This window comes from Eubalaena glacialis, chromosome 12, assembly GCF_028564815.1.
Source record: "Eubalaena glacialis isolate mEubGla1 chromosome 12, mEubGla1.1.hap2.+ XY, whole genome shotgun sequence".
Lineage (NCBI taxonomy): Eukaryota > Metazoa > Chordata > Mammalia > Artiodactyla > Balaenidae > Eubalaena > Eubalaena glacialis.
The window spans coordinates 27326637-27350263 of NC_083727.1; the positions used below are offsets into that span (position 1 = coordinate 27326637).

The 23627-nt window shown below is 37.3% G+C and overlaps 1 protein-coding gene across 3 annotated transcripts in view; it reads left to right on the top strand.

Annotated features, from left to right (window-relative positions):
• MAP3K5 (mitogen-activated protein kinase kinase kinase 5) overlaps nucleotides 1-23627 on the top strand; it is a 216838-nt gene that overhangs the window by 120718 nt on the left and 72493 nt on the right. For 2 of the 3 annotated variants that reach the window (XM_061206961.1, XM_061206959.1), the window contains 3 exons: nucleotides 7700-7859; nucleotides 10091-10244; nucleotides 22543-22650. In XM_061206961.1, coding sequence (XP_061062944.1) covers nucleotides 7700-7859; nucleotides 10091-10244; nucleotides 22543-22650 — 422 coding nt within the window. The remainder of the gene's footprint in view (nucleotides 1-7699; nucleotides 7860-10090; nucleotides 10245-22542; nucleotides 22651-23627) is intronic. The other variant, XM_061206960.1, reaches the window with a different exon arrangement.

Here is a 23627-nt window from a genome sequence, read left to right on the forward strand (position 1 = left end):
GGGATTGCTGGGTCATATGGTAACTCTATTTTTAGTTTTTTAAGGAACCTCCATACTGTTCTCCATAGTGGCTGTATCAATTTATGTTCCCACCAACAGTGCAAGAGGGTTCCATTTTTTCCACGCCCTCTCCAGCATTGTTGTTTGTAGATTTTCTGATGATGCCCATTCTAACTGGTGTGAGGTGGTACCTCATTGTAGTTTTGATTTGCATTTCTCTAATGATTAGTGATGTTGAGCAGGTTTTCATGTGCTTCTTGGCCATCTGTATATCCTCTTTGGAGAAATGTCTAAGTCTTCTGCCCATGTTTTTTTTAGTTTTTTTGTTTTTAATTTATTTTAATTTATTTATTTTTGGCTGCGTTGGGTCTTCATTGCTGCGTGGGCTTTCTCTAGTTGCGGTGAGCAGGGGCTACTCTTTGGTTCACGGGCTTCTCATTGAGGTGGCTTCTCTTGTTGTGGAGCACGGGCTCTAGGCAGGCGGGCTTCAGTAGTTGTGGCTCGCGGGCTCCAAAGTGCAGGCTCAGTAGCTGTGGTGCACGGGCTTAGTTGCTCCTCGGCATGTGGGATCTTCCTGGACCAGGGCTCGAACCTGTGTCCCCTGCATTGGCAGGAGGATTCTTAACCACTGCGCCACAGTGGAAGCCCTGCCCATGTTTTGGATTGGGTTGTTTGTTTTTTTAATATTGAGCTGCATGAGCTGTTTATATATTTTGGAGATTAATCCTTTGTCCGTTGATTCGTTTACATATAATTTTTCCCATTCTGAGGGTTGTCTTTTCGTCTTGTTTGTAGTTTCCTTTGCTTTGCAAAAGCTTTGACGTTTCATTAGGTCCCATTTGTTTATTTTTGTTTTTATTTCCATTACTCTAGGAGGTGGATCAAAAAAGATCTTGCTGTGATTTTTGTCAAAGAGTGTCTTCCTATGTTTCCCTCTAAGAGTTTTATAGTGTCCGGTCTTACATTCAGGTCTCGAATCCATTTTGAGTTTATTTTTGTGTATGGTGTTAGGGAGTGTTCTAATTTCATTCTTTAACATGTAGCTGTCCAGTTTTCCCAGCACCACTTATTGAAGAGACTGTCTTTTCTCCATTGTATATCCTTGCCTCCTTTGTCATAGATTAGTTGGCCATAGGTGCGTGGGTTTATCTCTGGGCTTTCTATCCTGTTCCATTGATCTATATTTCTGTTTTTGTGCCAGTACCATATTGTCTTGATTACTGTAGCTTTGTAGTATAGTCTGAGGTCAGGGAGTCTGATTCCTGCAGCTCCATTTTTTTCCCTCAAGACTGCTTTGGCTATTCGGGGTCTTTTGTGTCTCCATACAAATTTTAACATTTTTTGTTCTAGTTCTGTAAAAAATGCCATTGGTAATTTGATAGGGATTGCATTGAATTTGTAGATTGCTTTGGGTAGTATAGTCATTTTCACAATATTGATTCTTCCAATCCAAGAACATGGTATATCTCTCTATCTGTTTGTGTCATCTTTGATTTCTTTCATCAGTGTTTATAGTTTTCTGCATACAGGTCTTTTGTCTCCCTAGGTAGGTTTCTTCCTAGGTATTTTATCGTATTTGTTGCAGTGGTACATGGGAGTGTTTCCTTAATTTCTCTTTCAGATTGTTCATCATTAGTGTATAGGAATGCAAGAGATTTCTGTGCATTAATTTTGTATCCTGCAACTTTACCAAATTCATTGATTAGCTCTAGTAGTTTTCTGGTGGCATCTTTAGGATTCTCTATGTATACTATCATGTCATCTGCAAAGAGTGACAGTTTTACTTTTTCTTTTCCAATTTGTATTCCTTTTATTTCTTTTTCTTCTCTGATTGCTGTGGCTAAGACTTCCAAAACTATGTTGAATAATAGTGGCGAGAGTGGACATCCTTGCCTTGTTCCTGATCTTAGAAGAAATGCTTTCAGTTTTTCACCATTGAGAATGATGTTTGCTATGGATTTGTAGTATATGGCTTTTACTATGTTGAGGTAGGTTCCCTCTATGCCCACTTTCTGGATAGTTTTTATCAAAAATGGGTGTTGAATTTTGTCAAAAGCTTTTTTTGCATCTATTGAGCTGATCATATGGTTTTTATTCTTCAGTTTGTTAATATGCTATATCACATTGATTGATTTGCATATATTGAAGAATTCTTGCATCCCTGGGTTAAATCCCACTTGATCATGGTATATGATACTTTTAATGTGTTATTGGATTCTCTTTGCTAGTATTTTGTTGAGGATTTTTCATCTATATTCATCAGTAATATTGGTGTGTAATTTTCTATTTTTGTAGTATTTTTGTCTGGTTTTGGTATCAGGGTGATGGTGGCCTCGTATTATGAGTTTGGGAGTGTTCCTTCCTCCACAATTTTTTGGAAGAGTTTGAGAAGGATGGGTGTTAGCTCTTCTCTAAATGTTTGATAGAATTCACCTGTGAAGCCATCTGGTCCTGGACTTTTGTTTGTTGGAAGATTTTTAATCACAGTTTCAATTTCATTACTTGTGATTGGTCTGTTCATATTTTCTATTTCTTCCTGGTTCTGTCTTGGAAGGTTATACCTTTCTACGAATTTGTCCATTTTTTCTAGATTGTCCATTTTATTGGCATAGAGTTGCTTCTAGTAGTCTCTTGGGATGCTTTGTATTTCTGCGGTGTCTGTTGTCGCTTCTCCTTTTTCGTTTCTAATTTTATTGATTTGAGTCCTCTCCCACTTCTTCTTGATGAGTCTGGCTAATGGTTTATCAATTTTGTTTATCTTCTCAAAGAACCAGCTTTTAGTTTTATTGATCTTTGCTATTGTTTTCTTTATTTCTATTTCATTTATTTCTGCTCTGATCTTTATGATTTCTTTCCTTCTGCTAACTTTGGGTTTTGTTTGTTCTTCTTTCTCAAGTTCCTTTAGGTGTGAGGTTAGTTTGTTTGAAATTTTTCTTGCTTCTTGAGGTAGGCTTGTATAGCTATAATCTTCCTTCTTAGAACTGCTTTTGCTGCATTTCATAGGTTTTGGGTCATCGAGTTTTCATTATCATTTGTCTCTAGGTATTTTTTGATTTCCTCTTTGATTTCTTCAGTAATCTCTTGGTTATTTAGTAATGTTTTGTTTATCCTCCATGTGTGTGTGTTTTTTACGTTTTTGTCCCTGTAATTGATTTCTAATCTCATAGCATTGTGGTCAAAGAAGATACTTGATATGATTTCCATTTTCTTAAATTTACTGAGGCTTGATTTGTGACCCAAGATGTGATCTATCCTGGAGAATGTTCCATGTGCACTTGAGAAGAACGTGTAACCTGCTGTTTTTGGATGGAATGTCCTATAAATATCAGTTAAATCTATCTGGTCTATTGTGTCATTTAAAGCTTGTGTTTCCTTATTAATTTTCTGTTTGGATGATCTGTCCACTGGTGTAAGTGTGGTGTTAAAGTCCCCCACTATTATTGTGTTACTGTCAATTTCCTCTTTTATAGCTGTTAGCAGTTGCCTTATGTATTGAGGTGCTCCTACGTTGGGTGCATATATATTTATAATTGTTATATCTTCTTCTTGGATTGATCCCTTGATCATTATGTAGTGTCCTTCCTTGTCTCTTGTAACATTGTTTATTTTAAAGTCTCTTTTATCTGATATGAGTATTGCTACTCCAGCTTTCTTTTGATTTCTATTTGCATGGAATATCTTTTTCCATCCCCTCACTTTCAGTCTGAATGTGTCCCTAGGTCTGAAGTGGGTCTCTTGTAGACAGCATATATATGGGTCTTGTTTTTGTATCCATTCAGCAAGCCTGTGTCTTTTGGTTGGAGCATTTAATCCATTCACGTTTAAGGTAATTATCGATATGTATGTTCCTATTACCATTTTCTAAATTGTTTTGCGTTTGTTTTTGTAGGTCCTTTTCTTCTCTTGTGTTTCCCAGTTAGAGAAGTTCCTTTAGCATTTGTTGTAGAGCTGGTTTGGTGGGGCTGAATTCTCTTAGCTTTTGCTTGTCTGTAAAGCTTTTGATTTCTCCATCGAATCTGAATGAGATCCTTGCCGGGTAGAGTAATCTTGGTTGTAGGTTCTTCTCTTTCATCACTTTACGTATATCATGCCACTCCCCTGTGGCTTGTAGAGTTTCTGCTGAGAAATCAGCTGTTAACCTTATGGGAGTTCCCTTGTATGTTATTTGTCTTTTTTCCCTTGATGGTTTCAATAATTTTTCTTTGTCTTTAATTTTTGCCAATTTGATTACTATGTGTCTTGGCGTGTTTCTCCTTGGGTTTATCCTGTATGGGACTCTCTGCGCTTCCTGGACTTGGGTGGCTAGTTCCTTCCCCATGTTAGGGAAGTTTTCGACTATAATCTCTTCAAATATTTTCTCAGGTCCTTTCTCTCTGTCTTCTCCTTCTGGGACCCCTATAATGCGAATGTTGTTGTGTTTAACGTTGTCCCAGAGGTCTCTTAGGCTGTCTTCATTTCTTTTCATTCTTTTTTCTTTATTCTGTTCTGCAACAGTGAATTCCACCATTCTGTCTTCCAGGTCACTTATCCGTTCTTCTGCCTCAGTTATTCTGCTATTGATTTCTTCTAGTGTATTTTTCATTTCAGTTATTGTGTTGTTTATCTCAGTTTGTTTCTCCTTTAATTCTTCTAGATCTTTGTTAAAGATTTCTTGCATCTTCTCGATCTTTGCCCCCATTCTTTTTCCGAGGTCCTGGATCATCTTCACTCTCATTATTCTGAATTCTTTTTCTGGAAGGTTGCCTATCTCCACTTCATTTCGTTGTTTTTCTGGGGTTTTATCTTGTTCCTTCATCTGGTACACAGCCCTCTGCCTTTTCATCTTGTCCGTCTTTCTGTGAATGTGTTTTTTGTTCCACAGGCTGCAGGATTGTAGTTCTTCTTGCTTCTGCTGTCTGCCCTGCAAACTTTTTTAAATAGTGAAAAATATCTAGATGGTAAGAACTTGGTAAAACGATATAATCATCCATCAGCAATAGTCCGTTAATAATTTGGCCCTAGAAATCAAGAACCTTAATAGTGCTGTACCTGGGACCAAGTATAGCACTACCTCTGAGACTCTATCCTATGGAAATAATCCTAAATATGGAACAAATTTTATGCAGTACGATGTTTATTCCTGTATTCCTTGGAAGGGTGGGTAGAGAGGGGTTGGAGAGAGAGAGATACTAAATATAAAAAATTAGAGCCATGTTCTTAACTCCAAACTTAAAAGATTACTATCTGCATGTAGAAACAGGTTTCATACATCATGTGGAAAAAACATAAAAGCTAATTCATAAAAGATATACAGACACATGAAAAGACAGTCCACCTCAGTGGTTTTAAAAGGGCAATGTTTCCTTCTTCCTCCATCAGATTGGCAGAGATGAAAGGACCTGATAGTGTCCATAACATCAGCACTTAAAAAGGGCATATCTTCTGTCCCCAAGAAGTCCAGGTTTAAGACTTTATTACAAAGAAATAATTGAACAAGTGCACAAAGCGACGTGTATTAGAATGTTTATAGTAATAAAAAGCAGGCACCGTCTGCATTTGGGCAAATTAAAATGACCCATCCATATACTAAAATACTATTTGCCATTTAAAAAAAAAGCATTTTGTCCAAATGCTGAATGGCTTAGGGTAACAATCATGTGACAAATTTATGCCAAGGCTATCGTTAATATCACCCTCATAGAATGAACTTCTGGCAAGCATAAATAAATCTGAAATTTTATTCTAAAACTAATATTGTAATTTTACTATTAAACACTTTCATAGTCCCTATTTAAATGTTTAAATGGTTTGGCGCTAGATCAGTCCTGCATTCATTGTTCCCAAGTATGACACAAAAAAGATATTCATTTTCACCTGAGGTTGATAGAGACACATATTTTTAGTATCTGATTTTCCCCCTGCACTTTCTTCTTCCATTTGTATTTGTTGTATTTTTTATGTCCAGATAGGAGATCATGGATGTTGTTGCATACGCATGTGTAATTTTTTTCATCTCATGAAATTTTAAGGTGGCAAAGCTGTTCTTTTTAATTTATCATCACAAAATGTGAAGAATTCCCAGATGGACTTTTTCCTAAAAATTTCTTGGCTTAAGTGGAATTATATGATAAAAAGCAGCATAAAGTTGTTTTTTTTTTTTTTTTTTTAGAATTTCACTTTTATTTATTTATTTATTTTTGGCTGTGTTGGGTCTTCGTTTCTGTGCAAGGGCTTTCTCTAGTTGCGGCAAGCGGGGGCCACTCTTCATCGCGGTGCGCGGGCCTCTCACTATCGCGGCCTCTCTTGTTGTGGAGCACAGGCTCCAGACACGCAGGCTCAGTAGTTGTGGCACACGGGCCCAGCCGCTCCACTGCATGTGGGATCCTCCCAGACCAGGGCTCCAACCCGTGTCCCCTGCACTGGCAGGCAGATTCTCAACCACTGCGCCACCAGGGAAGCCCAGCATAAAGTTTTTTAAAGGTTGTTTTGTTTTGTTAAAGTATAATTTTCAAAAAAGATAAATTTATGACTCTCAGGAAATATAAAATATGATTCTATTTAATTCAGTTAACATGGAAACAGTAAGAGGCTATGTCCCGTTTAAAGTTTATTTAAGAAGCTAGGGTATTCATAATTGAAGAAAGAAATGTTAGAATCAGATATCTGAGTTCGATTGTTTTAAAAAGCTTGTTTATGTCCAACAGGTTATAAATCTTAGGGATTCACTGTTTCACTAGGCAGAAATTATTTACATCTCTCCTGAACAAAAACATATTATACAAGTTAACAGGTAAACTTCTCTAAGATCGTTAATAAATAGTGAGATGAACTAGCTACACTTTCCGTAGGCAGTCCTTGAGTGGGCTTATGCCTCCATATGATATTGAAATGACATGTTCCACATTTTTACCTTACTCCCAAATCTCAGATAACTTTCCTGTCATTTAGTAATTTTCCTGTCATATGTTATGGATGTTAGTGGCAATTCTACGGAGATATATTTTTTTTAAGCAAACAAATCCTTCCAAATGCAAAAATAATACAAGGCAGAGTAGAGATAAAAAGTTAGAATGAAATGCAAAGAACCCAGAAGTAACAAAACAATGTTAAAAAAGAACAAAGTTGGAGGATTTACATGACCTGATTTCAAGTCTTGTTACAAAGCCACAGTATTCAAGACAGTGTTATTTGTCAGTTTCCTTATTTCTTTAACTTTCTAAGTGTATAATAACTGTTTTTGCATATAAAATTATTAATTATTATAGCATTTTACTCTTGCAAACTATATATACTGTATACATTTATGCTTCAACTGATGGATAGAATTTCAGCACATTTCCCTTTCAAGTAACTGAAGAATCCATGATGTAGTAAGGGAAAGAAGGAGGTTACACAGCAAGAGGTTGAGTGTTATCACCTTTTAATTTATGCATATATGCATATATAAAAATTCTAGAATGATGTACATCAGTGTGACACTGGCAGTTATTTTGTGGTTTTCAAATTGAGGGAAATTTTCACTTGCTTCTGTGTACCTTTCTGATTTGTCCACTTTTTTTTTTTTTTTACAGTGAACTTAAGCCCTTTTAAGAATCAGAAACTTAACAAAACTATTTTAATCTGAAAGGAGGGATGAAAGCTTAGTTTTGCTTTTTAATAAAACGTCAGCTCTGCCTGCCTGCCATGTGTTGTAAAGATATTCTTCCTATTCGTCTTCTAGGGGTGAAGCTCAGTAGCCTTCTTGGTAAAAAGGGAAACTTGGAAAAGCTCCAGAGCTACTGGGAAGTTGGATTTTTCCTGGGAGCAAGTGTCCTGGCCAATGACCATTTGAGAGTCATTCAAGCATCTGAAAAGCTTTTTAAACTGAAGACACCTGCATGGTAATAGTAAATTGTTAGGTGTTTGTACAGTTATTTTTGATAAAAGCTCCTATCACTTGTTTCTAAATTGTTAAATCTGTTGAACTGACAATTAGGGGATTTTATTTGCTTAGAGAATAAAATGCAGACTCTAGAGGAAAAAGTGATTGATGCTCATAAATAAAATGTGTTACATGTAGGTTCTGATGACTTTGGACACAGGTGTGTCCACTGGCCACCAAGCTTAGCCTTTCCATCACACTGACCAACCTGCTAGCCTAGGTTGGCCAGTGTCACCCACTTGAATCATGCAAAAGCCTCGAATTTTACACCTGCAACTCTAATCAGCAGATTCACAAGCTTCCATCTCAGCCTTCCCAGCCTCTGCTCCAAACATGTGCCCTTTGTTTCCTTCATGATCTAATCTCACTTTTGGAATTCTCATTCTTGATTTTCACTTCTTTTTACTCAGGGTTTACTGACACATTTAGATGTTTCCTGTATTATGTGTGTTTTTCTAATTTCAAATTTTTCTTGGGATGTACCCAAGTCTCATCACTATGGATGTGGTAATTGGAGAGGTGAAAACAAAATTCCATCTGCATTTAGGACTGTTTTTTTTTAATGCTAATTTTATCGTGCATCACATGTAATGATTGACCATTAGCTGTAAAGACTTTTAAAGGTTAACTGTGATATCAAGAAAGGCTCAGAGTGCTCAGAGCTCAGGCCACTGACTTCTTTTCATCAGAGGGACCATTTGAGGAAATTCCCACCATGGTAGACCTTCATGACTTCTTAAAGCATTTCCTCACATTCAGATCTCCTTTATTAACAAATCCTCCCCAGCATTGCTCCCATAGTGATCTTTCTAAAATGCATGTTTGACCCTTCCCCTCCACTGAAATCTTTAAATCAGCGTAGTTTAATGGCTCCTCACAGCCTAGGGGATAAAGTCCACCTCCTTGGCGTGGCAAACAAGGTTTGCCCTTAGTCATTAAACCTCAGTCCTTGTCACACCCCTAGGTTTACGCTGCTCTCTATTTACTCTGAACACGCCAGTTTCTGACGTCATGCCATTGTGTCTCAGCAGACACTGAGCATCGTCTTCCAGCCCTCTTCTCCACCTGGGGAACACTCGCAAATCACATCAGCTCATAAATCACATGCTGGCCTAAAACCCTTCCCCACACCCAGAGAGACGATGGTGGATGTTGTTACATACACTGTGATTCTTTCATCTCCGGAAATTTTCTTCTTTCGTGTTTCCATCGTTCTTCAGTCATATCTCTATTGATACTGACTGTATGACTTTTGTTAGTCGTATCTCTGTGAGTTACAGCTCCGTGGGCATTTATTTCATGGTGCTATAATACCTGTTACATTTCTGTCTCCTCAACACCATGTGCAGCTTGAGGACAGGGCTGTACTGTCAGTAGCATGTCGACGGCAGGCATTCAGCAAATGGCATGAAAATAACTGAACCAATAAATGCACACGTTACATGTAGCCAAGTTGGTTATTTCTTTATGACGACCATTCTGATGATGGCTGAAGAGGAGACTGAAGCATGGGTATAAAGAGCTTTGGTCTGAGGTGTCTTGGCCTCTGTTGACAAGAAAACAGACGTTATTTTATGCAATAGTAATAACAACCACAAAACAATGCTTTGTTTCCATTAACTTAATGTTAACTTCCATGTTTGTAGTTTACAAAGTGCTTGCTTACCCATTATCTCATATAATTATCTTGCTCCTCATTTTTTCCTGACTTTTTCCTTTGAGGCACCATCTGTCTTAAGGTTTGAGGATATTTGTATAATATATATGAGCTGAGTTACTTTAGAGCAAAATAATATCCCTTATGATCGGTCTACTTAGAAAAGCTTTCTCAAGGGAGCATATTTTAAAACAAATGCATTAACCACTTTCTTGAATAGAATAGGCATTACTTTAAAAGTCATGTTTTAAGTAGATGTATTGTTCAGTCCAAGTTACTTAAGCTGTCTAAGCCTCAGTTTCCTCATCTTTACAATGGAGGTAAAATGGCCTACTTTATTGAATTTTTGTGAGATTTAAGTGAGATAACATGTGATAGTACATGACATATAACAAATAATAAAGTTTAGTGACTTGGCATGCATAATTATTAATGCCATATTTAAATTACATTTACAGAGTAAGACTGGGATAGATGGAACAGGTGGTTCTAAATTTGCCTATTATGTGTCTTATATCTTTTGATTTTTTTAGGTACCTCAAGTCTATTGTAGAGACAATTTTGATATATAAGCATTTTGTGAAACTGACTTCAGAACAGCCCGTGGCCAAGCAGGAACTTGTGGACTTCTGGATGGACTTCCTGGTTGAGTCCACAAAGACAGATGTCACTGTAGTTAGGTTTCCAGTAAGTACTCTTCACGTAACTCTAAGGTTTACGTAAAACATTTATGTTTTGTTTCCTTTATTTAAAGAACATCTTGCACTTGTGATTGTGACTGTATTAATGTGCTGGTTTTCATGCCCTAAAATGAAGATGGTCATCTGGTTAATATATTTATTTTCTACAAATTGGTTTGCTTTAGCTTATTTTTAAAAATAACTTCTCACAATCAGAGAAATAAGATACATTTTCATGTTTTTGCCATGAAACTTGTTGGTTTCTTTGATAAGTTGTAACATGTGCTTTCCCAAGAAAAGATTATCTCTTAGCTCAGGAAGTCAAAATATCTCTTCAGACCAGATGAACGGCTGTTTTTCATTCATACTACAGTTTTGTTGACATTGTCAACATCAATATCATCAACATTATTGTGGTGAAAAGTGTCAGGCTCACCTGCATTGTTACTCCATCACTACCACTTACTACCCATGTGGGTCAGAGTTAGATGCGGTGTCCCCAGTCACTTTTTACAGTGCTTTAGAGGATGGGAAGTGATGCCTTATAGGTTCTGGTCTGCAACTCATTTTGGCTAGTCTCTATCAAATTTACACATTTAAATGTATCACACACACACACACATACACATACACTTTAAAAATATATTGTCCATCTCAGCTGGTGCCATCTCCATACTGATAGTTCTTGGAATACCATCCAAAGCAATATAGCTTTAGTATCCAATTCAAGAATTACTGGCAACTGACTGTGTACACAGATCTCTTCCCATGTCAAAGTGATGCCATAAATCTCTCTGTTTTGAGCTCTCTTTGTCTCAGTCTTTCATACTCAGAGGTGGTGACAACTCTCAATTTTTTTTTTTTTCAATTCTTTTTATAAAATCTTGTTTTCTAGTTCTTGTTGGTAGGATCAAATGTTTCATTTAATTAAATCCATCACTGGCATTAACTCTCTTCCTTTACTCTTGCTTCCAGATGAAGCCGTAAGCTCAGCAGGATCTTTAGTTGAAAAGCCTTTCAAACTAAAACACTTCACTCTATTTTCTAGCCTAGATAATGTGTAGTCTAGGAAAATACTTATCTCAGAATGAGCTGGCAGCTTGCCTTTAGCTGGTGCTCTGATGGTAGTAAACGTGGTCTTGAAAGAAGACAGCACAGAACTGAAGTATTTAATCAACTGTTGATGGACTAAGAAAGTTGGCTATGAGAGGAAACCACTGAGCTAATTTAAATTACTTTACTATCACAAGGTGAATGTAAAAAAAAAAAAACCAGAAAATAATAAGAGAGAAGCTAGGAGAATATAGGTATATACTCCAGGAAAGAGAGGCTTTCTTAAGCAAGAAAGGGACCTATAAGCCCCAAAGGCAAACATTGACCAATTTGGTTTCATTAAAAATTCAAGTTTTTGTTCACCTTAAAAAAAAACCCACCATAAACATGGCAAATGCTAGATAGGGAGAGAATATTTAATACTAGTGCTGCAAAAGGATCAATTTGTTGAATATGCAAAAAAACAAAACAAACACAAACAAACAAAAACAACTCCTACAGACTGATAAGCAAGAGAAACAGAAAAATGGTCAAATCCTATGAAAAGGTAAGTAACCTCACTAGGTAGCCAAAAAATGCAAATTAACACAAGACACCATTGTACCTCTGCCATTTTGCATGTGTGCAAATATATGTGTAGGATAAATTCCCAGAAGTGGAATAGATTCATATTACATGTTGCCTTCTGTAGGGATGATATCAATTGACATTCCCACTGGCAATATATGAAACTACCTGCTTTCACAAATTCTCTCCAAACAAGTGTATTTATCAGATTTGTACTTTTGCTAAACGTATAGATGAAAAATGGCATATTGGGGTCGTTTGAGTTAATATTTCTCTTATTATGCGTGAGTTTATGCACATGATTAAGTTCATATGTTTAAAAGACCACTCAGTGATTTAAGAAAAAGAGAAAAATTTGTTGCCAACATTTAAAAATGAAGAGAGTTGAACCTTCTGTGCTGGCTGTGAGGGAGTAATTGGTCTTGATACTGCTATAAATTGCTGTAAAATCTGAGATAATCTCTTCTTGGGAAAGCACATTTTACAACTTATCAAAGGAAACCACCAAAATATATAAAACAACTGTTTGCAGGCATTAAACAGCAACCATGTGAGGGCTGCCATCCTTGAGAGGGGAGGTACTAGAGCTGAGTCCCACCTTCACCTGCTCTTTTTTCACTAAGATCATTTTTCTGGCTGCAGCCCAAGGGAGTGGCTTCTCCCTGGGCAGCACCGGCAGGAATCAGTGTTCAGGATCCTAAGACAGCTGGAATATGAGGGACAGGGTGTTGGAGAAGGGGGAGCCTTGAAGAGTGAGCCCCAGGATTCTGCCTGTGTATTTCCCTTGAGCCCTAGGGCACCTCCTCGATGGTGTGAACGAGGAGTAAGCACGTCCTGAATAAACACAAATTCCAGTCCCAATATTTGGTTAAAATTGGGTTTTGGATGAAACCTACATGGCTTAAATAAACTTTATCAAGGTAAGTTCCCTTGCTGATTAGGAGATCAAGACCAGAAGTGGCAGAGAGCATCTTTTGGAAGGCTGACAAGTCTGCAAAGATTCCAGAGCATAAATAATGCAGGGATAAGATGTTAGACTTTGAGCCCAGACTGTGGTACACAAAGCATCTAGTTGAGAGTATAGAGCCCATGCTTTACAAGTAAAGGCAAAACTAAAACAAAGCTGGAATAAAAGTATGCCTTGATAGGATCAAGATCATACACTGATAATTTAACTGTTATGTAGGTGAAAAAAAAACCAAAAACAAAAAAACTTTGGAAAGATATTATCCTGAGCCTCTGCAAAGTGTCATTCAGATGTATTAAAGATTACTAGGCATTCTAAGAAGCAGGAAAAAGTGACATAATAAGAGCTAAAACCAGCCAATAGAGGTATTCCCCAAGGTGATTCTCATGTTGTAGTTCCCAGGTAAGGACGTCACCTAAGTATAATACGATTTTAAGGAAAATAAAGGAAAAGATGGACAAAATGGATGGAAAGGTGGAGTATTTCAGCTGAAAAATAAAGTTTATAAAACATCAAATGAAAAATAAGGAGAATTCACATAAAAATCCAGATCTTTAACTACTCTTGAAAAATTAAAGGGATGGGGAATTCGTAACTGCATTCTCCAAAAGCAGCAATCTCCTGAGCCAACTGGATGCTACCATTTAAGAGGTCAATTACAGTCCCATTCATCCTGCTTCACTCACTCACCTTTTCCACTCACTCCCTGAAATCACTGGAATCTGCTGCCCATGCTCTACTGCATAGAGAAAGGCAAGCTTCTAGTGCCTGTGGTTCTGCGTCAGTCACTATAACTCTTCGTGTCCTTAGAGTAGCAGCTTCTGTAGCTCACACTTGTGAAGGCTGCGATAGGTCTTGATTGGAGTGATTACCTTATCCTTCTTTGGACGTGGGTTTGACCAGGTTACTTATATTAGAAAATATTTAGGGGAGATTGGGTCAAGATGGCAGAGTTGAAGGATGTGCGAGCACTCCCTCTTGCCAAAGCACCAGAATCACAATTAACTGCTGAACAATCATCGACAGGAAGACACTGGAACTCACCAAAAAAGATACCCCACATACAAAGACAAAGGAGAAGCCACAATGAGACGGTAGGAGTGGCGCAATCACAATAAAATCAAATCCCATAGCTGCTGGGTAGGTGACTCAAAAATGGAAAACAATTATACCACAGAAGCCCACCCACTGGAGTGAAGGTTCTGAGCCCCACGTCAGGCTTCCCAACCTGGGGGTCCAGCAACAGGATGAGGAGTTCCCAGATTCCTTTGAAGAACCAGTTAATGTAGGGATCTGAGTGTATGTATCATATTGAGAACTCCATAATGGACCACGTAACAAATAATGATACTGGTGTGAATATTATTGAGAAGTAATCTATTTTGAAGCTAAGTGTTAATTTAAGGGTTTAAAGGGTGATCCAATGTCAGTTTGAAATAACTATTTCTTGGCCTATATGGACAAATATTATTGTTGGAACTAGTCTGGTAATGAAAGCATATGAGACAGACTTCAGACTTTGAAGGCTAGCGGGATTTGATTGCAGGACTTCGACAGGACTGGGGGAAACAGAGACTCCACTCTTGGAGGGCACACAAAGTAGTGTGTGCATCAGGACCCAGGGGGAAGGAGCAGTGACCCCATAGGAGACTGAACCAGACCTACCTGCTAGTGTTGGAGGGTCTCCTGCAGAGGCGGAGGGTGGCTCTGTCTCACCATGAGGACAAGGACACCGGCAGCAGAAGTTCCGGGAAGTACTCCTTGGTAGGAGCCCTCCTCAAGGCTGCCATTAGCCCCACCAAAGAGCCTGTAGCCTCCAGTGCTGGGTTCCTCAGGGCAAACAATCAACAGGGAGGGAACTCAGCCCCACCCATTAGCAGACAAGCAGATTAAAGGTTTACAGAGCTTTGCGCACCAGAGCAACACCCAGCTCTACCCACCACCAGTCCCTCCCATCAGGAAGCTTGCACAAGCCCCTTAGATAGCCTCATCCACCAGAGGGCACTGCAGAAGCAAGAAGAACTAGAGTCCTGCAGCCTGTAGAACGAAAATCACATTCACAGAAAGCTAGCCAATGAAAAGGCAGAAGACTATGTACCAGAGGAAGGAACAAGATAAAACCCCAGGAAAACAATTAAATGAAGTGGAGATAGGCAACCTTCCAGAAAAAGAATTCAGAATGATGATAGTGAAGATGATCCAGGACCTCGGAAAAAGAATGGAGACAAAGGTCAAGCAGATGTAAGAAATGTTTAACAAAGACCTAGAAGAATTAAAGAACAAGCACCTAGAAGAATTAAAGAGCAAACAGAGATGAAGAGTACAATAACTGACATGAAAAAGACACTAGAAGGAATCAGTAGCAGAATAACTGAGGCAGAAGAACGTATAAGTGACCTGGAAGACAGAATGGTAGAATTCACAGCTGCAGAACAGAATAAAGAAAAAAGAATGAAAAGAAATGAAGACAGCCTGAGACCTCTGGGACAACATTAAACACACCAACATTCGCGTTATAGGGGTCCCAGAAGGAGAAGAGAGAGAGAAAGGACACAAGAAAATATTTGAAGAGATTATAGTCGAAAACTTCCCTAACATGGGAAAGGAAATAGCCACCCAAGTCCAGGAAGTGCAGAGAATCCCAGGCAGGATAAACCCAAGGAGAAACACGCCAAGACACATAGTAATCAAACTGACAAAACTTAAAGATAAAGAAAAATTATTAAAAGCAACAAGGGAAAAATGACAAATAATATACAAGGGAACTCCCATAAGGTTAATAGCTGATTTCTCAGCAGAAACTCTACAAGCCAGAAGGGAGTGGCACAATATATTTAAAGTGATGAAAGGGAAGAACCTACAACCAAAATTACTCTACCTGGCAAGGCTGTCATTCAGATTCGATGGAGAAATCCAAAGCTTTACAGACAAGCAAAAGCTAAGAGAATTCAGCACCACCAAACCAGCTCTACAACAAATGCTAAAGAAACTTATCTAAGTGGGAAACACAAGAGAAGAAAAGGACCTACAAAAACAAACCCAAAACAATTAAGAAAATGGTAACAGCAACATACATATGGATAATTACCTTAAATGTGAACGGATTAAGTGCTCCAACCAAAAGACACAGGCTTGCTGAATGGATGCAAAAACAAGACCCATATATATGCTGTCTACAAGAGACCCACTTCAGACCTAGGGACACATTCAGACTGAAAGTGAGGGGATAGAAAAAGATATTCCATGGAAATGGAAATCAAAAGAAAGCTGGAGTAGCAATACTCATATCAGATAAAATAGACTTTAAAATAGACAATGTTGCAAGAGACAAGGAAGGACACTACATAATGATCAAGGGATCAATCCAAGAAGAAGATACAACAATTAAATATATATGCACCCAACATAGGAGCACTTCAATACATTAGGCAAATGCTAACACCTATAAAAGAGGAAATTGACAGTAACACAGTGGTAGTGGGGGACTTTAACACCTCACTTACACCAATGGACAGATCATCCAGACAGAAAATTAATAAGGAAACTCAAGCTTAAAATGACACAATAGACCAAATAGATTTAATTGATATTTATAGGACATTCCATCCAAAAACAGCAGATTACACGTTCTTCTCAAGTGCACAGGGAACATTCTCTGGGATAGATCACACCTTGGGTCACAAATCAAGCCTTGGTAAATTTAAGAAAATGGAAATCATATCAAGCATCTTTTCCGACCAAAACGCTATGAGATTAGAAATGAATAACAGGGAAAAAAACATAAAAAACACAAACACATGGAGGCTAAACAATACGTTACTAAATAACCAAGAGATCACTGAAAAAATCAAGGAGGAAATCAAAAAATACCTAGAGACAAATGACAACGAAAACACGACGATCCAAAACCTATGAGATGCAGCAAAAGCAGTTCTAAGAGGGAAGTTTATAGCTATACACGCCTACCTCAAGAAACAAGAAAAATCTCAAATAAACAATCTAACCTTACACCTAAAGGAACTAGAGAAAGAAGAACAAACAAAACCCAAAGTTAGTAGATGGAAAGAAATCATAAAGATCAGAGCAGAAATAAATGAAATAGAAACAAAAAAAAACAATACCAAAGATCAATAAAACTAAAAGCTGGCTTACTGAGAAGCAAAATTGATAAACCTTTAGCCAGACTCATCAAGAAAAAGAGGGAGAGGACTCAAATCAATAAAACTAGAAATGAAAAAGGAGAAGTTACAACGGATACCGCAGAAATACAAAGCATCCTAAGAGACTACTACAAGCAATTCTATTCCAATAAAATGGACAACCTGGAAGAAATGGACAAATTCTTAGAAAGGTATAACCTTCCAAGACTGAACCCGGAAGAAACAGAAAATATGAACAGACCAATCACAAGTATTGAAATTGAAACTGTGATCAAAAATCTTCCAACAAACAAAAGTCCAGAACCAGATGGCTCCACAGGTGAATTCTATCAAACATTTAGAGAAGAATTAACACCCATCCTTCTCAAACTCTTCCAAAAAATTGCAGAGGAAGGAAGACTCCCAAACTCATTCTACGAGGCCATCATCATCCTGATACCAAAACCAGACAAGGATGCTACAAGAAAAGAAGATTACAGACCGATATTGCTGAGTAATATAGATGCAAAGATCCTCAACAAAATACTAGCAAACAGAATCTAACAACACATTAAAAGTATCATATACCATGATCAAGTGGGACTTAACCCAGGGATGCAAGAATTCTTCAATATATGCAAATCAATCAGTGTGATACAGCATATTAACAAACTGAAGAATAAAAACCATATGATCATCTCAATAGATGCAGAAAAAGCTTTTGACAAAATTCAACACCCATTTTTTTTTTTTTTAATAAATTTATTTATTTATTTATTTATGGCTGCGTTGGATCTTCGCTGCTGTGCGCGGGCTTTCTCTAGTTGCAGCGAGCGGGGGCTACTCTTCATTGCGGTGCTCAAGCTTCTCATTGCAGTGGCTTCTCTTGCTGCGGAGCACATGCTCTAGGCGCGCGGGCTTCAGTAGTTGTGGCTCACAGGCTCTAGAGCACAGGCTCAGTAGTTATGGCGCACAGGCTTAGTTGCTCCGTGGCATGTGGGATCTTCCCAGACCAGGGCTCGAACCTGTGTCCCCCTGCATTTGCAGGCAGATTCTTAACCACTGCGCCACCAAGGAAGTCCGAACACCCATTTTTGATAAAAACTATCCAGAAAGTGGGCATAGAGGGAACCTACCTCAACATAGTAAAAGCCATATATGAGAAATCCGCAGCAAACATCATTCTCAATGGTGAAAAACTGAAAGCATTTCTTCTAAGATCAGGAACAAGGCAAGGATGTCCACTCTCACCACTATTATTCAACATAGTTTTGGAAGTCCTAGCCACAGCAATCAGAGAAGAAAAAGAAATAAAAGGAATACAGATTGGAAAAGAAAAAGTAAAACTGTCACTCTTTGCAGATGACATGATAGTGTACATAGAGAATCCTAAAGATGCCACCAGAAAACTACTAGAGCTAATCAATGAATTTGGTAAAGTTGCAGGATACAAAATTAATGCACAGAAATCTCTTGCATTCCTATACACTAATGATGAAAAATTTGAAAGAGAAATTAAGGAAACACTCCCATGTACCACTGCAACAAAAAAGATAAAATACCTAGGAAGAAACCTACCTAGGGAGACAAAAGACCTGTACTCAGAAAACTATAAGACACTGATGAAAGAAATCAAAGATGACACAAACAGATAGAGAGATATACCATGTTCTTGGATTGGAAGAATCAATATTGTGAAAATGACTATACTACCCAAAGCAATCTACAGATTCAATGCAATCTCTATCAAATTACCAATGGCATTTTTTATAGAACTAGAACAAAAAATCTTAAAATTTGTATGGAGACACAAAAGACCCCGAATAGCCAAAGCAGTCTTGAGGGAAAAAAACGGAGCCAGAGGAATCAGACTGCCTGACTTCAGACTATACTACAAAGCTACAGTAATCAAGACAGTATGGTACTGGCACAAAAACAAATATAAATCAATGGAACAGGATAGAAAGCCCAGAGATAAACCCATTCACCTATGGTCAACTAATCTATGACAAAGGAGCCAAGGATATACAATGGAGAAAAGAAAGTGTCTTCAACAAGTGGTGCTGGGAAAACTGGACAGCTACATGTAAAAGAATGAAATTAGAACACTCCCTAACACTATACACAAAAATAAACTCAAAATGGATTAAAGACCTAAATGTAAGACCGGACACTATAAAACTCTTAGAGGAAAACATAGGAAGAACACTCTTTGACATAAATCACAGCAAGATCTTTTTTGACCCACCTCCTAGAGAAATGAAAATAAAAACAAAAATAAACAAATGGGACCTAATGAAACTTCAAAGCTTTTGCACAGCAAAGGATACTATAAACAAGACGAAAAGGCAACCCTCTGAATGGGAGAAATATTTGCAAATGAATCAATGGACAAAGGATTAATCTCCAAAATATATAAACAGCTCATGCAGCTCAATATTAAAAAACAAACAACCCAATTAAAAAATGGGCAGAAGACCTAAATAGACATCTCTCCAAAGAAGACATACAGATGGCCAAGATGCACATGAAAAGCTGCTCAGCATCACTAATTATTAGAGAAATGCAAATCAAAACTACAATGAGTTATCACCTCACACCGGTTAGATTGTGCATCATCAGAAAATCTACAAGCAACAAATGCTGGAGAGGGTGTGGAAAAAAGGGAACCCTCTTGCACTGTTGGTGAGAATGTGAATTGATACAGCCACCATGGAAAACAGTATGGAGGTTCCTTAGAAAACTAAAAATAGAATTACCATATGACCTAGCAATCCCACTACTGGGCATATACCCAGAGAAAACCATAATTCAAAAAGACACATGCACCCCAATGTTCATTGCAGCACTATTTACAATAGCCAGGTCATGGAAGCAACCTAAATGCCTATCGACAGACGAATGGATAAAGAAGATGTTGTACCTATATACAATGGAATATTACTCAGCCATAAAAAGGAACGAAATTGGGTCATTTGTAGAGATGTGGATAAATCTAGAGACTGTCATACAGAGTGAAGTCAGAAAGAGAAAAACAAATATTGTATATTAACGCATATATGTGGAACCTAGAAAAATGGTACAGATGACCCGGTTTGCAGGGCAGAAATAGGGACACAGATGTAGAGAACAAATCTATGGACACCAAGGGGGGAAAGCAGGGTGGGGGAGGCGGCGGTGGTGGTGTGATGGATTGGGAGATTGGGATTGACATGTATACACTAATATGTATAAAAAGGATAAGAACCTGCTGTATAAAAATAAAATACAAAAAAAAAAGAAAATATTTAATTTAATTGTCTCCATTTATCTCACTACCATATCCATTCTCATGCTTCCAAGAAATAAGTGTGACCCTGGGCAAAAGAAAAGAGACAGAAGTTTCTTTGGGAAATGAAAGGTCCCATCGTTTATTATTATTTGAGTTCAGGTTGATTTATTCTTTTTCCTTACCTCTCTTCTGTGTATATTTTCTTTCCTTCCTACATTGGAGACCATCAACCCATCACTTAATGTCAGGCAAGAAGAAGAGGAGGTGGTGCTTTCACAGGCGCTATAGGAGCTTAGATATGTACCTCTACTTAATATCTGCTCTTTAGAATTTACAGGCCTTGCTGTCTTCCTTCACACTTCAGAAGTTAGCCGTTAATTGTAATGTTAACCGATATAAAAGACTAGAAACTAAAAGTAAGAATGTGTATACTCTCTAGGAAGTTGTATCTAGCTGGTTTTGTCAAATTGCCTCCTTTTTTCTTGTCTTTTCTCAGGCTTTCTGTGACATCCACAATACGTGCCACAAGTTCTTCACATTTTGTCGTTTCAAGGCCAGTTCAAAGGGCTCAGCGAGCATTAGAGAATAATTATTGCAACCAGTTTTTATTCCTTATCTCAAGATAAGAAACACATAGTTCAGATTTTATCTATTAGAAATATTTGAGACAATACCACCATCATTTAAGAATACAGGAGATAATCTGTGCTGTGCTTTTCTAATGTTAGATAGCAGGCCACGTCATTAGGGAACAAGGTATGTTCTCATTGTCAGTGGAGTGACTTGGGTGCGATTTTGGGAAACCCACCTTTTATTCCCTATTATTCGTTTTAATTTCACAAACACTGGGATACTGAGATTTGAGAGCACCATTTCTGCCAAATTCAGATTGAATATTAATGATTTTCATTATGATTAATTGGTGCCACTTAGCTGTCTGTTGATGGGAATTTGGACCTTGATTCACACAGTATGTTTCTGAATCAGACTATGTTCCCCAGTGGGCTCTTACTGTGTGTTATTTTGATACATTCCATCTTATTTTCATAGCTAGAGCCTGACCAAGAATTCTTTATGCCCTTAAAGTTTTTTATGCTCGAGTAAAGAAAATTTTGTCTTTCTAATCCCCTTTCTCTAGTTCTCTGTACCTTAACTTAAAGAAAAAGTATTCCAGTTTCTCTGAGTGTTAAGTATTTTCTTTTCTTTCCAAGTATTTCTGCTTAAGACTGCACAGAAATTTTGAACTAGATAGGTGCCTTTAAGTGTCTGTACAAATAGGTAATATCTGTAGCACCTTTGAAATCAGGGCACGTGTGGCATTTTAATGTTATTTGCTCCTAATATGAGATATTAGCAATAATACAATACATCATCCATTCCTTTGATGGAGATTCTCATCTCACTTGTCATATATCCCTCATATATCTCCAAAACAGGAGCAAGTTTTATTTCTCTCTTTCTCTCACAAAGTTAAATAAATCATTATTAAAGATACCGGTCTTATCTTGAAGGCAGTGCAGAAACATTTTATTATTTCATACAACTACGTTCATTTCTTTGGTTTATATATAAAACTCTTTCAATAATAATCAAAATCATTTCTCAATCCGTTTGTAAGGGTATGAAAACGATGCTACTACATCTTTATGATAAGGTGTGGCCGCAGAAAATCAAAAATAAGTATGTGACGCTCTATATATGGAATCTTTTCTGTGCATAGAATTATTTGTTTTACCACATTTCTGCCTTTCTTTGACACATTTATATTTATAGAAATAGATTATGGGAAAAGAATATGAAAAAGAATAGATATGTATCTATGTGTAACTGAATCACTTTGCTGTACACCTGAAACATTGTAAATCAACTATAAAAAAATAAAAAATTTTTAAAAACTAAAATAAAAGATTCTGTATTGATTGTAAGATAAAAGTTTTTGAATATATATATATATATATATATGTGTATATATATATATATATATATATATATATATATATATATATATATATATATATATCATTAGTAGATTCCCTGGGGATAGCAAACCAACATATGCATTTCAAAAATTTATTTCTAATTTCTTTAGCAATGAAAGGTGATGCATTATTGGAATGTATAATAATTGTTTAATACCATAAAATGCTCAAAGGACTCATAGGGGTAGCAACAATCAGAAGTTAAAATGGTTTTACTCCAGCGTTGGACTAAGCCTCATCCGTTAATCTCCTGTGTCAGTGCAGTGTTGTTATAACAGCTCTAAATGGCTTAAATCTTAAGTCACTAATATTAGCCTTATATTTTCAAGGTATTAATATTAGAACCAACCAAAATCTATCAACCTTCGTATTTGTCTCTCAACAATGAAGTGGAGGAAAAGACAATATCTATCTGGCACGTACTTCCTGATGACAAGGTAAATTGTGCAATTATTAAGACAAGAGCATTCGTAGCGAAGGACTTTAGACCCTTCGGGCATTTATATATTCCAGCAAATATCTGCATTAGTTAAGAAGAAATAGCTTCCTGTGTATTTATCTTGGCATAAATACATTCTGTAATATAAAAACTGTTAAATTTTGGTTATGGATTTCACTCACTTAATAAAATATAATTCAACTGTTTGGATTTTTATTATAGATGGCATAGCCCTCCAAAGGGCACCCAAAATGGGATTGTTTCTGTTTTGCAAATTCATGCTATAAATTAAATTATGTGCCAAAGACCTGATACTTAAAATATATGATTTAAAAGATGCATATCTTAATTCTAGGAAGCCTGTCAGAATAATGCTATTTCTAGTCTTACACTGGTATGATTAGAGTTATAATTGCATCTCGGCGGTTGGTTATCAGAGTAGCTGCTACATTTCAGGTTAGCCACTGACTTATGTGCTGGGTATAACATGAGGTGGGCTGCACTGCCACTGGTTTTCAAAAGAATCTTAAATGCTCTCATTTCCACTCATAACCATCATTTGGATAATCCTTACGTTTCTGTATTTCATCAGTTTTAATGCATGTACAAATCATCCTACTATTTTTAAAAAATAGAAACTTTTCAAGAGCTGATTCCAGTCCATAGGATAAACCACAGAAATGAGGAGTCTTGTGGCAAAGTAGTTTTGTGGGTTTTTTTGTAATTACTTTGTAAAATACCCTTGTCATTTTCCTTAAACATCATCCGTGCACTCAACAAATCTTTATGGAGCACTTAGTCTGTGACGGGCACTACCAGGCTCTGTGTTAAGCACGAGGGAAACAGTGTATACAAAATAGGCCAGATTCCTGCCCAAGAGTTTACCTTCTACTCAGGGAGCCAGAAGATAAACAAATAAATAAAAGATATAGGCATATTAAATGGTGAAAAGCGGGAAATAAAGCAGAAGAGGGA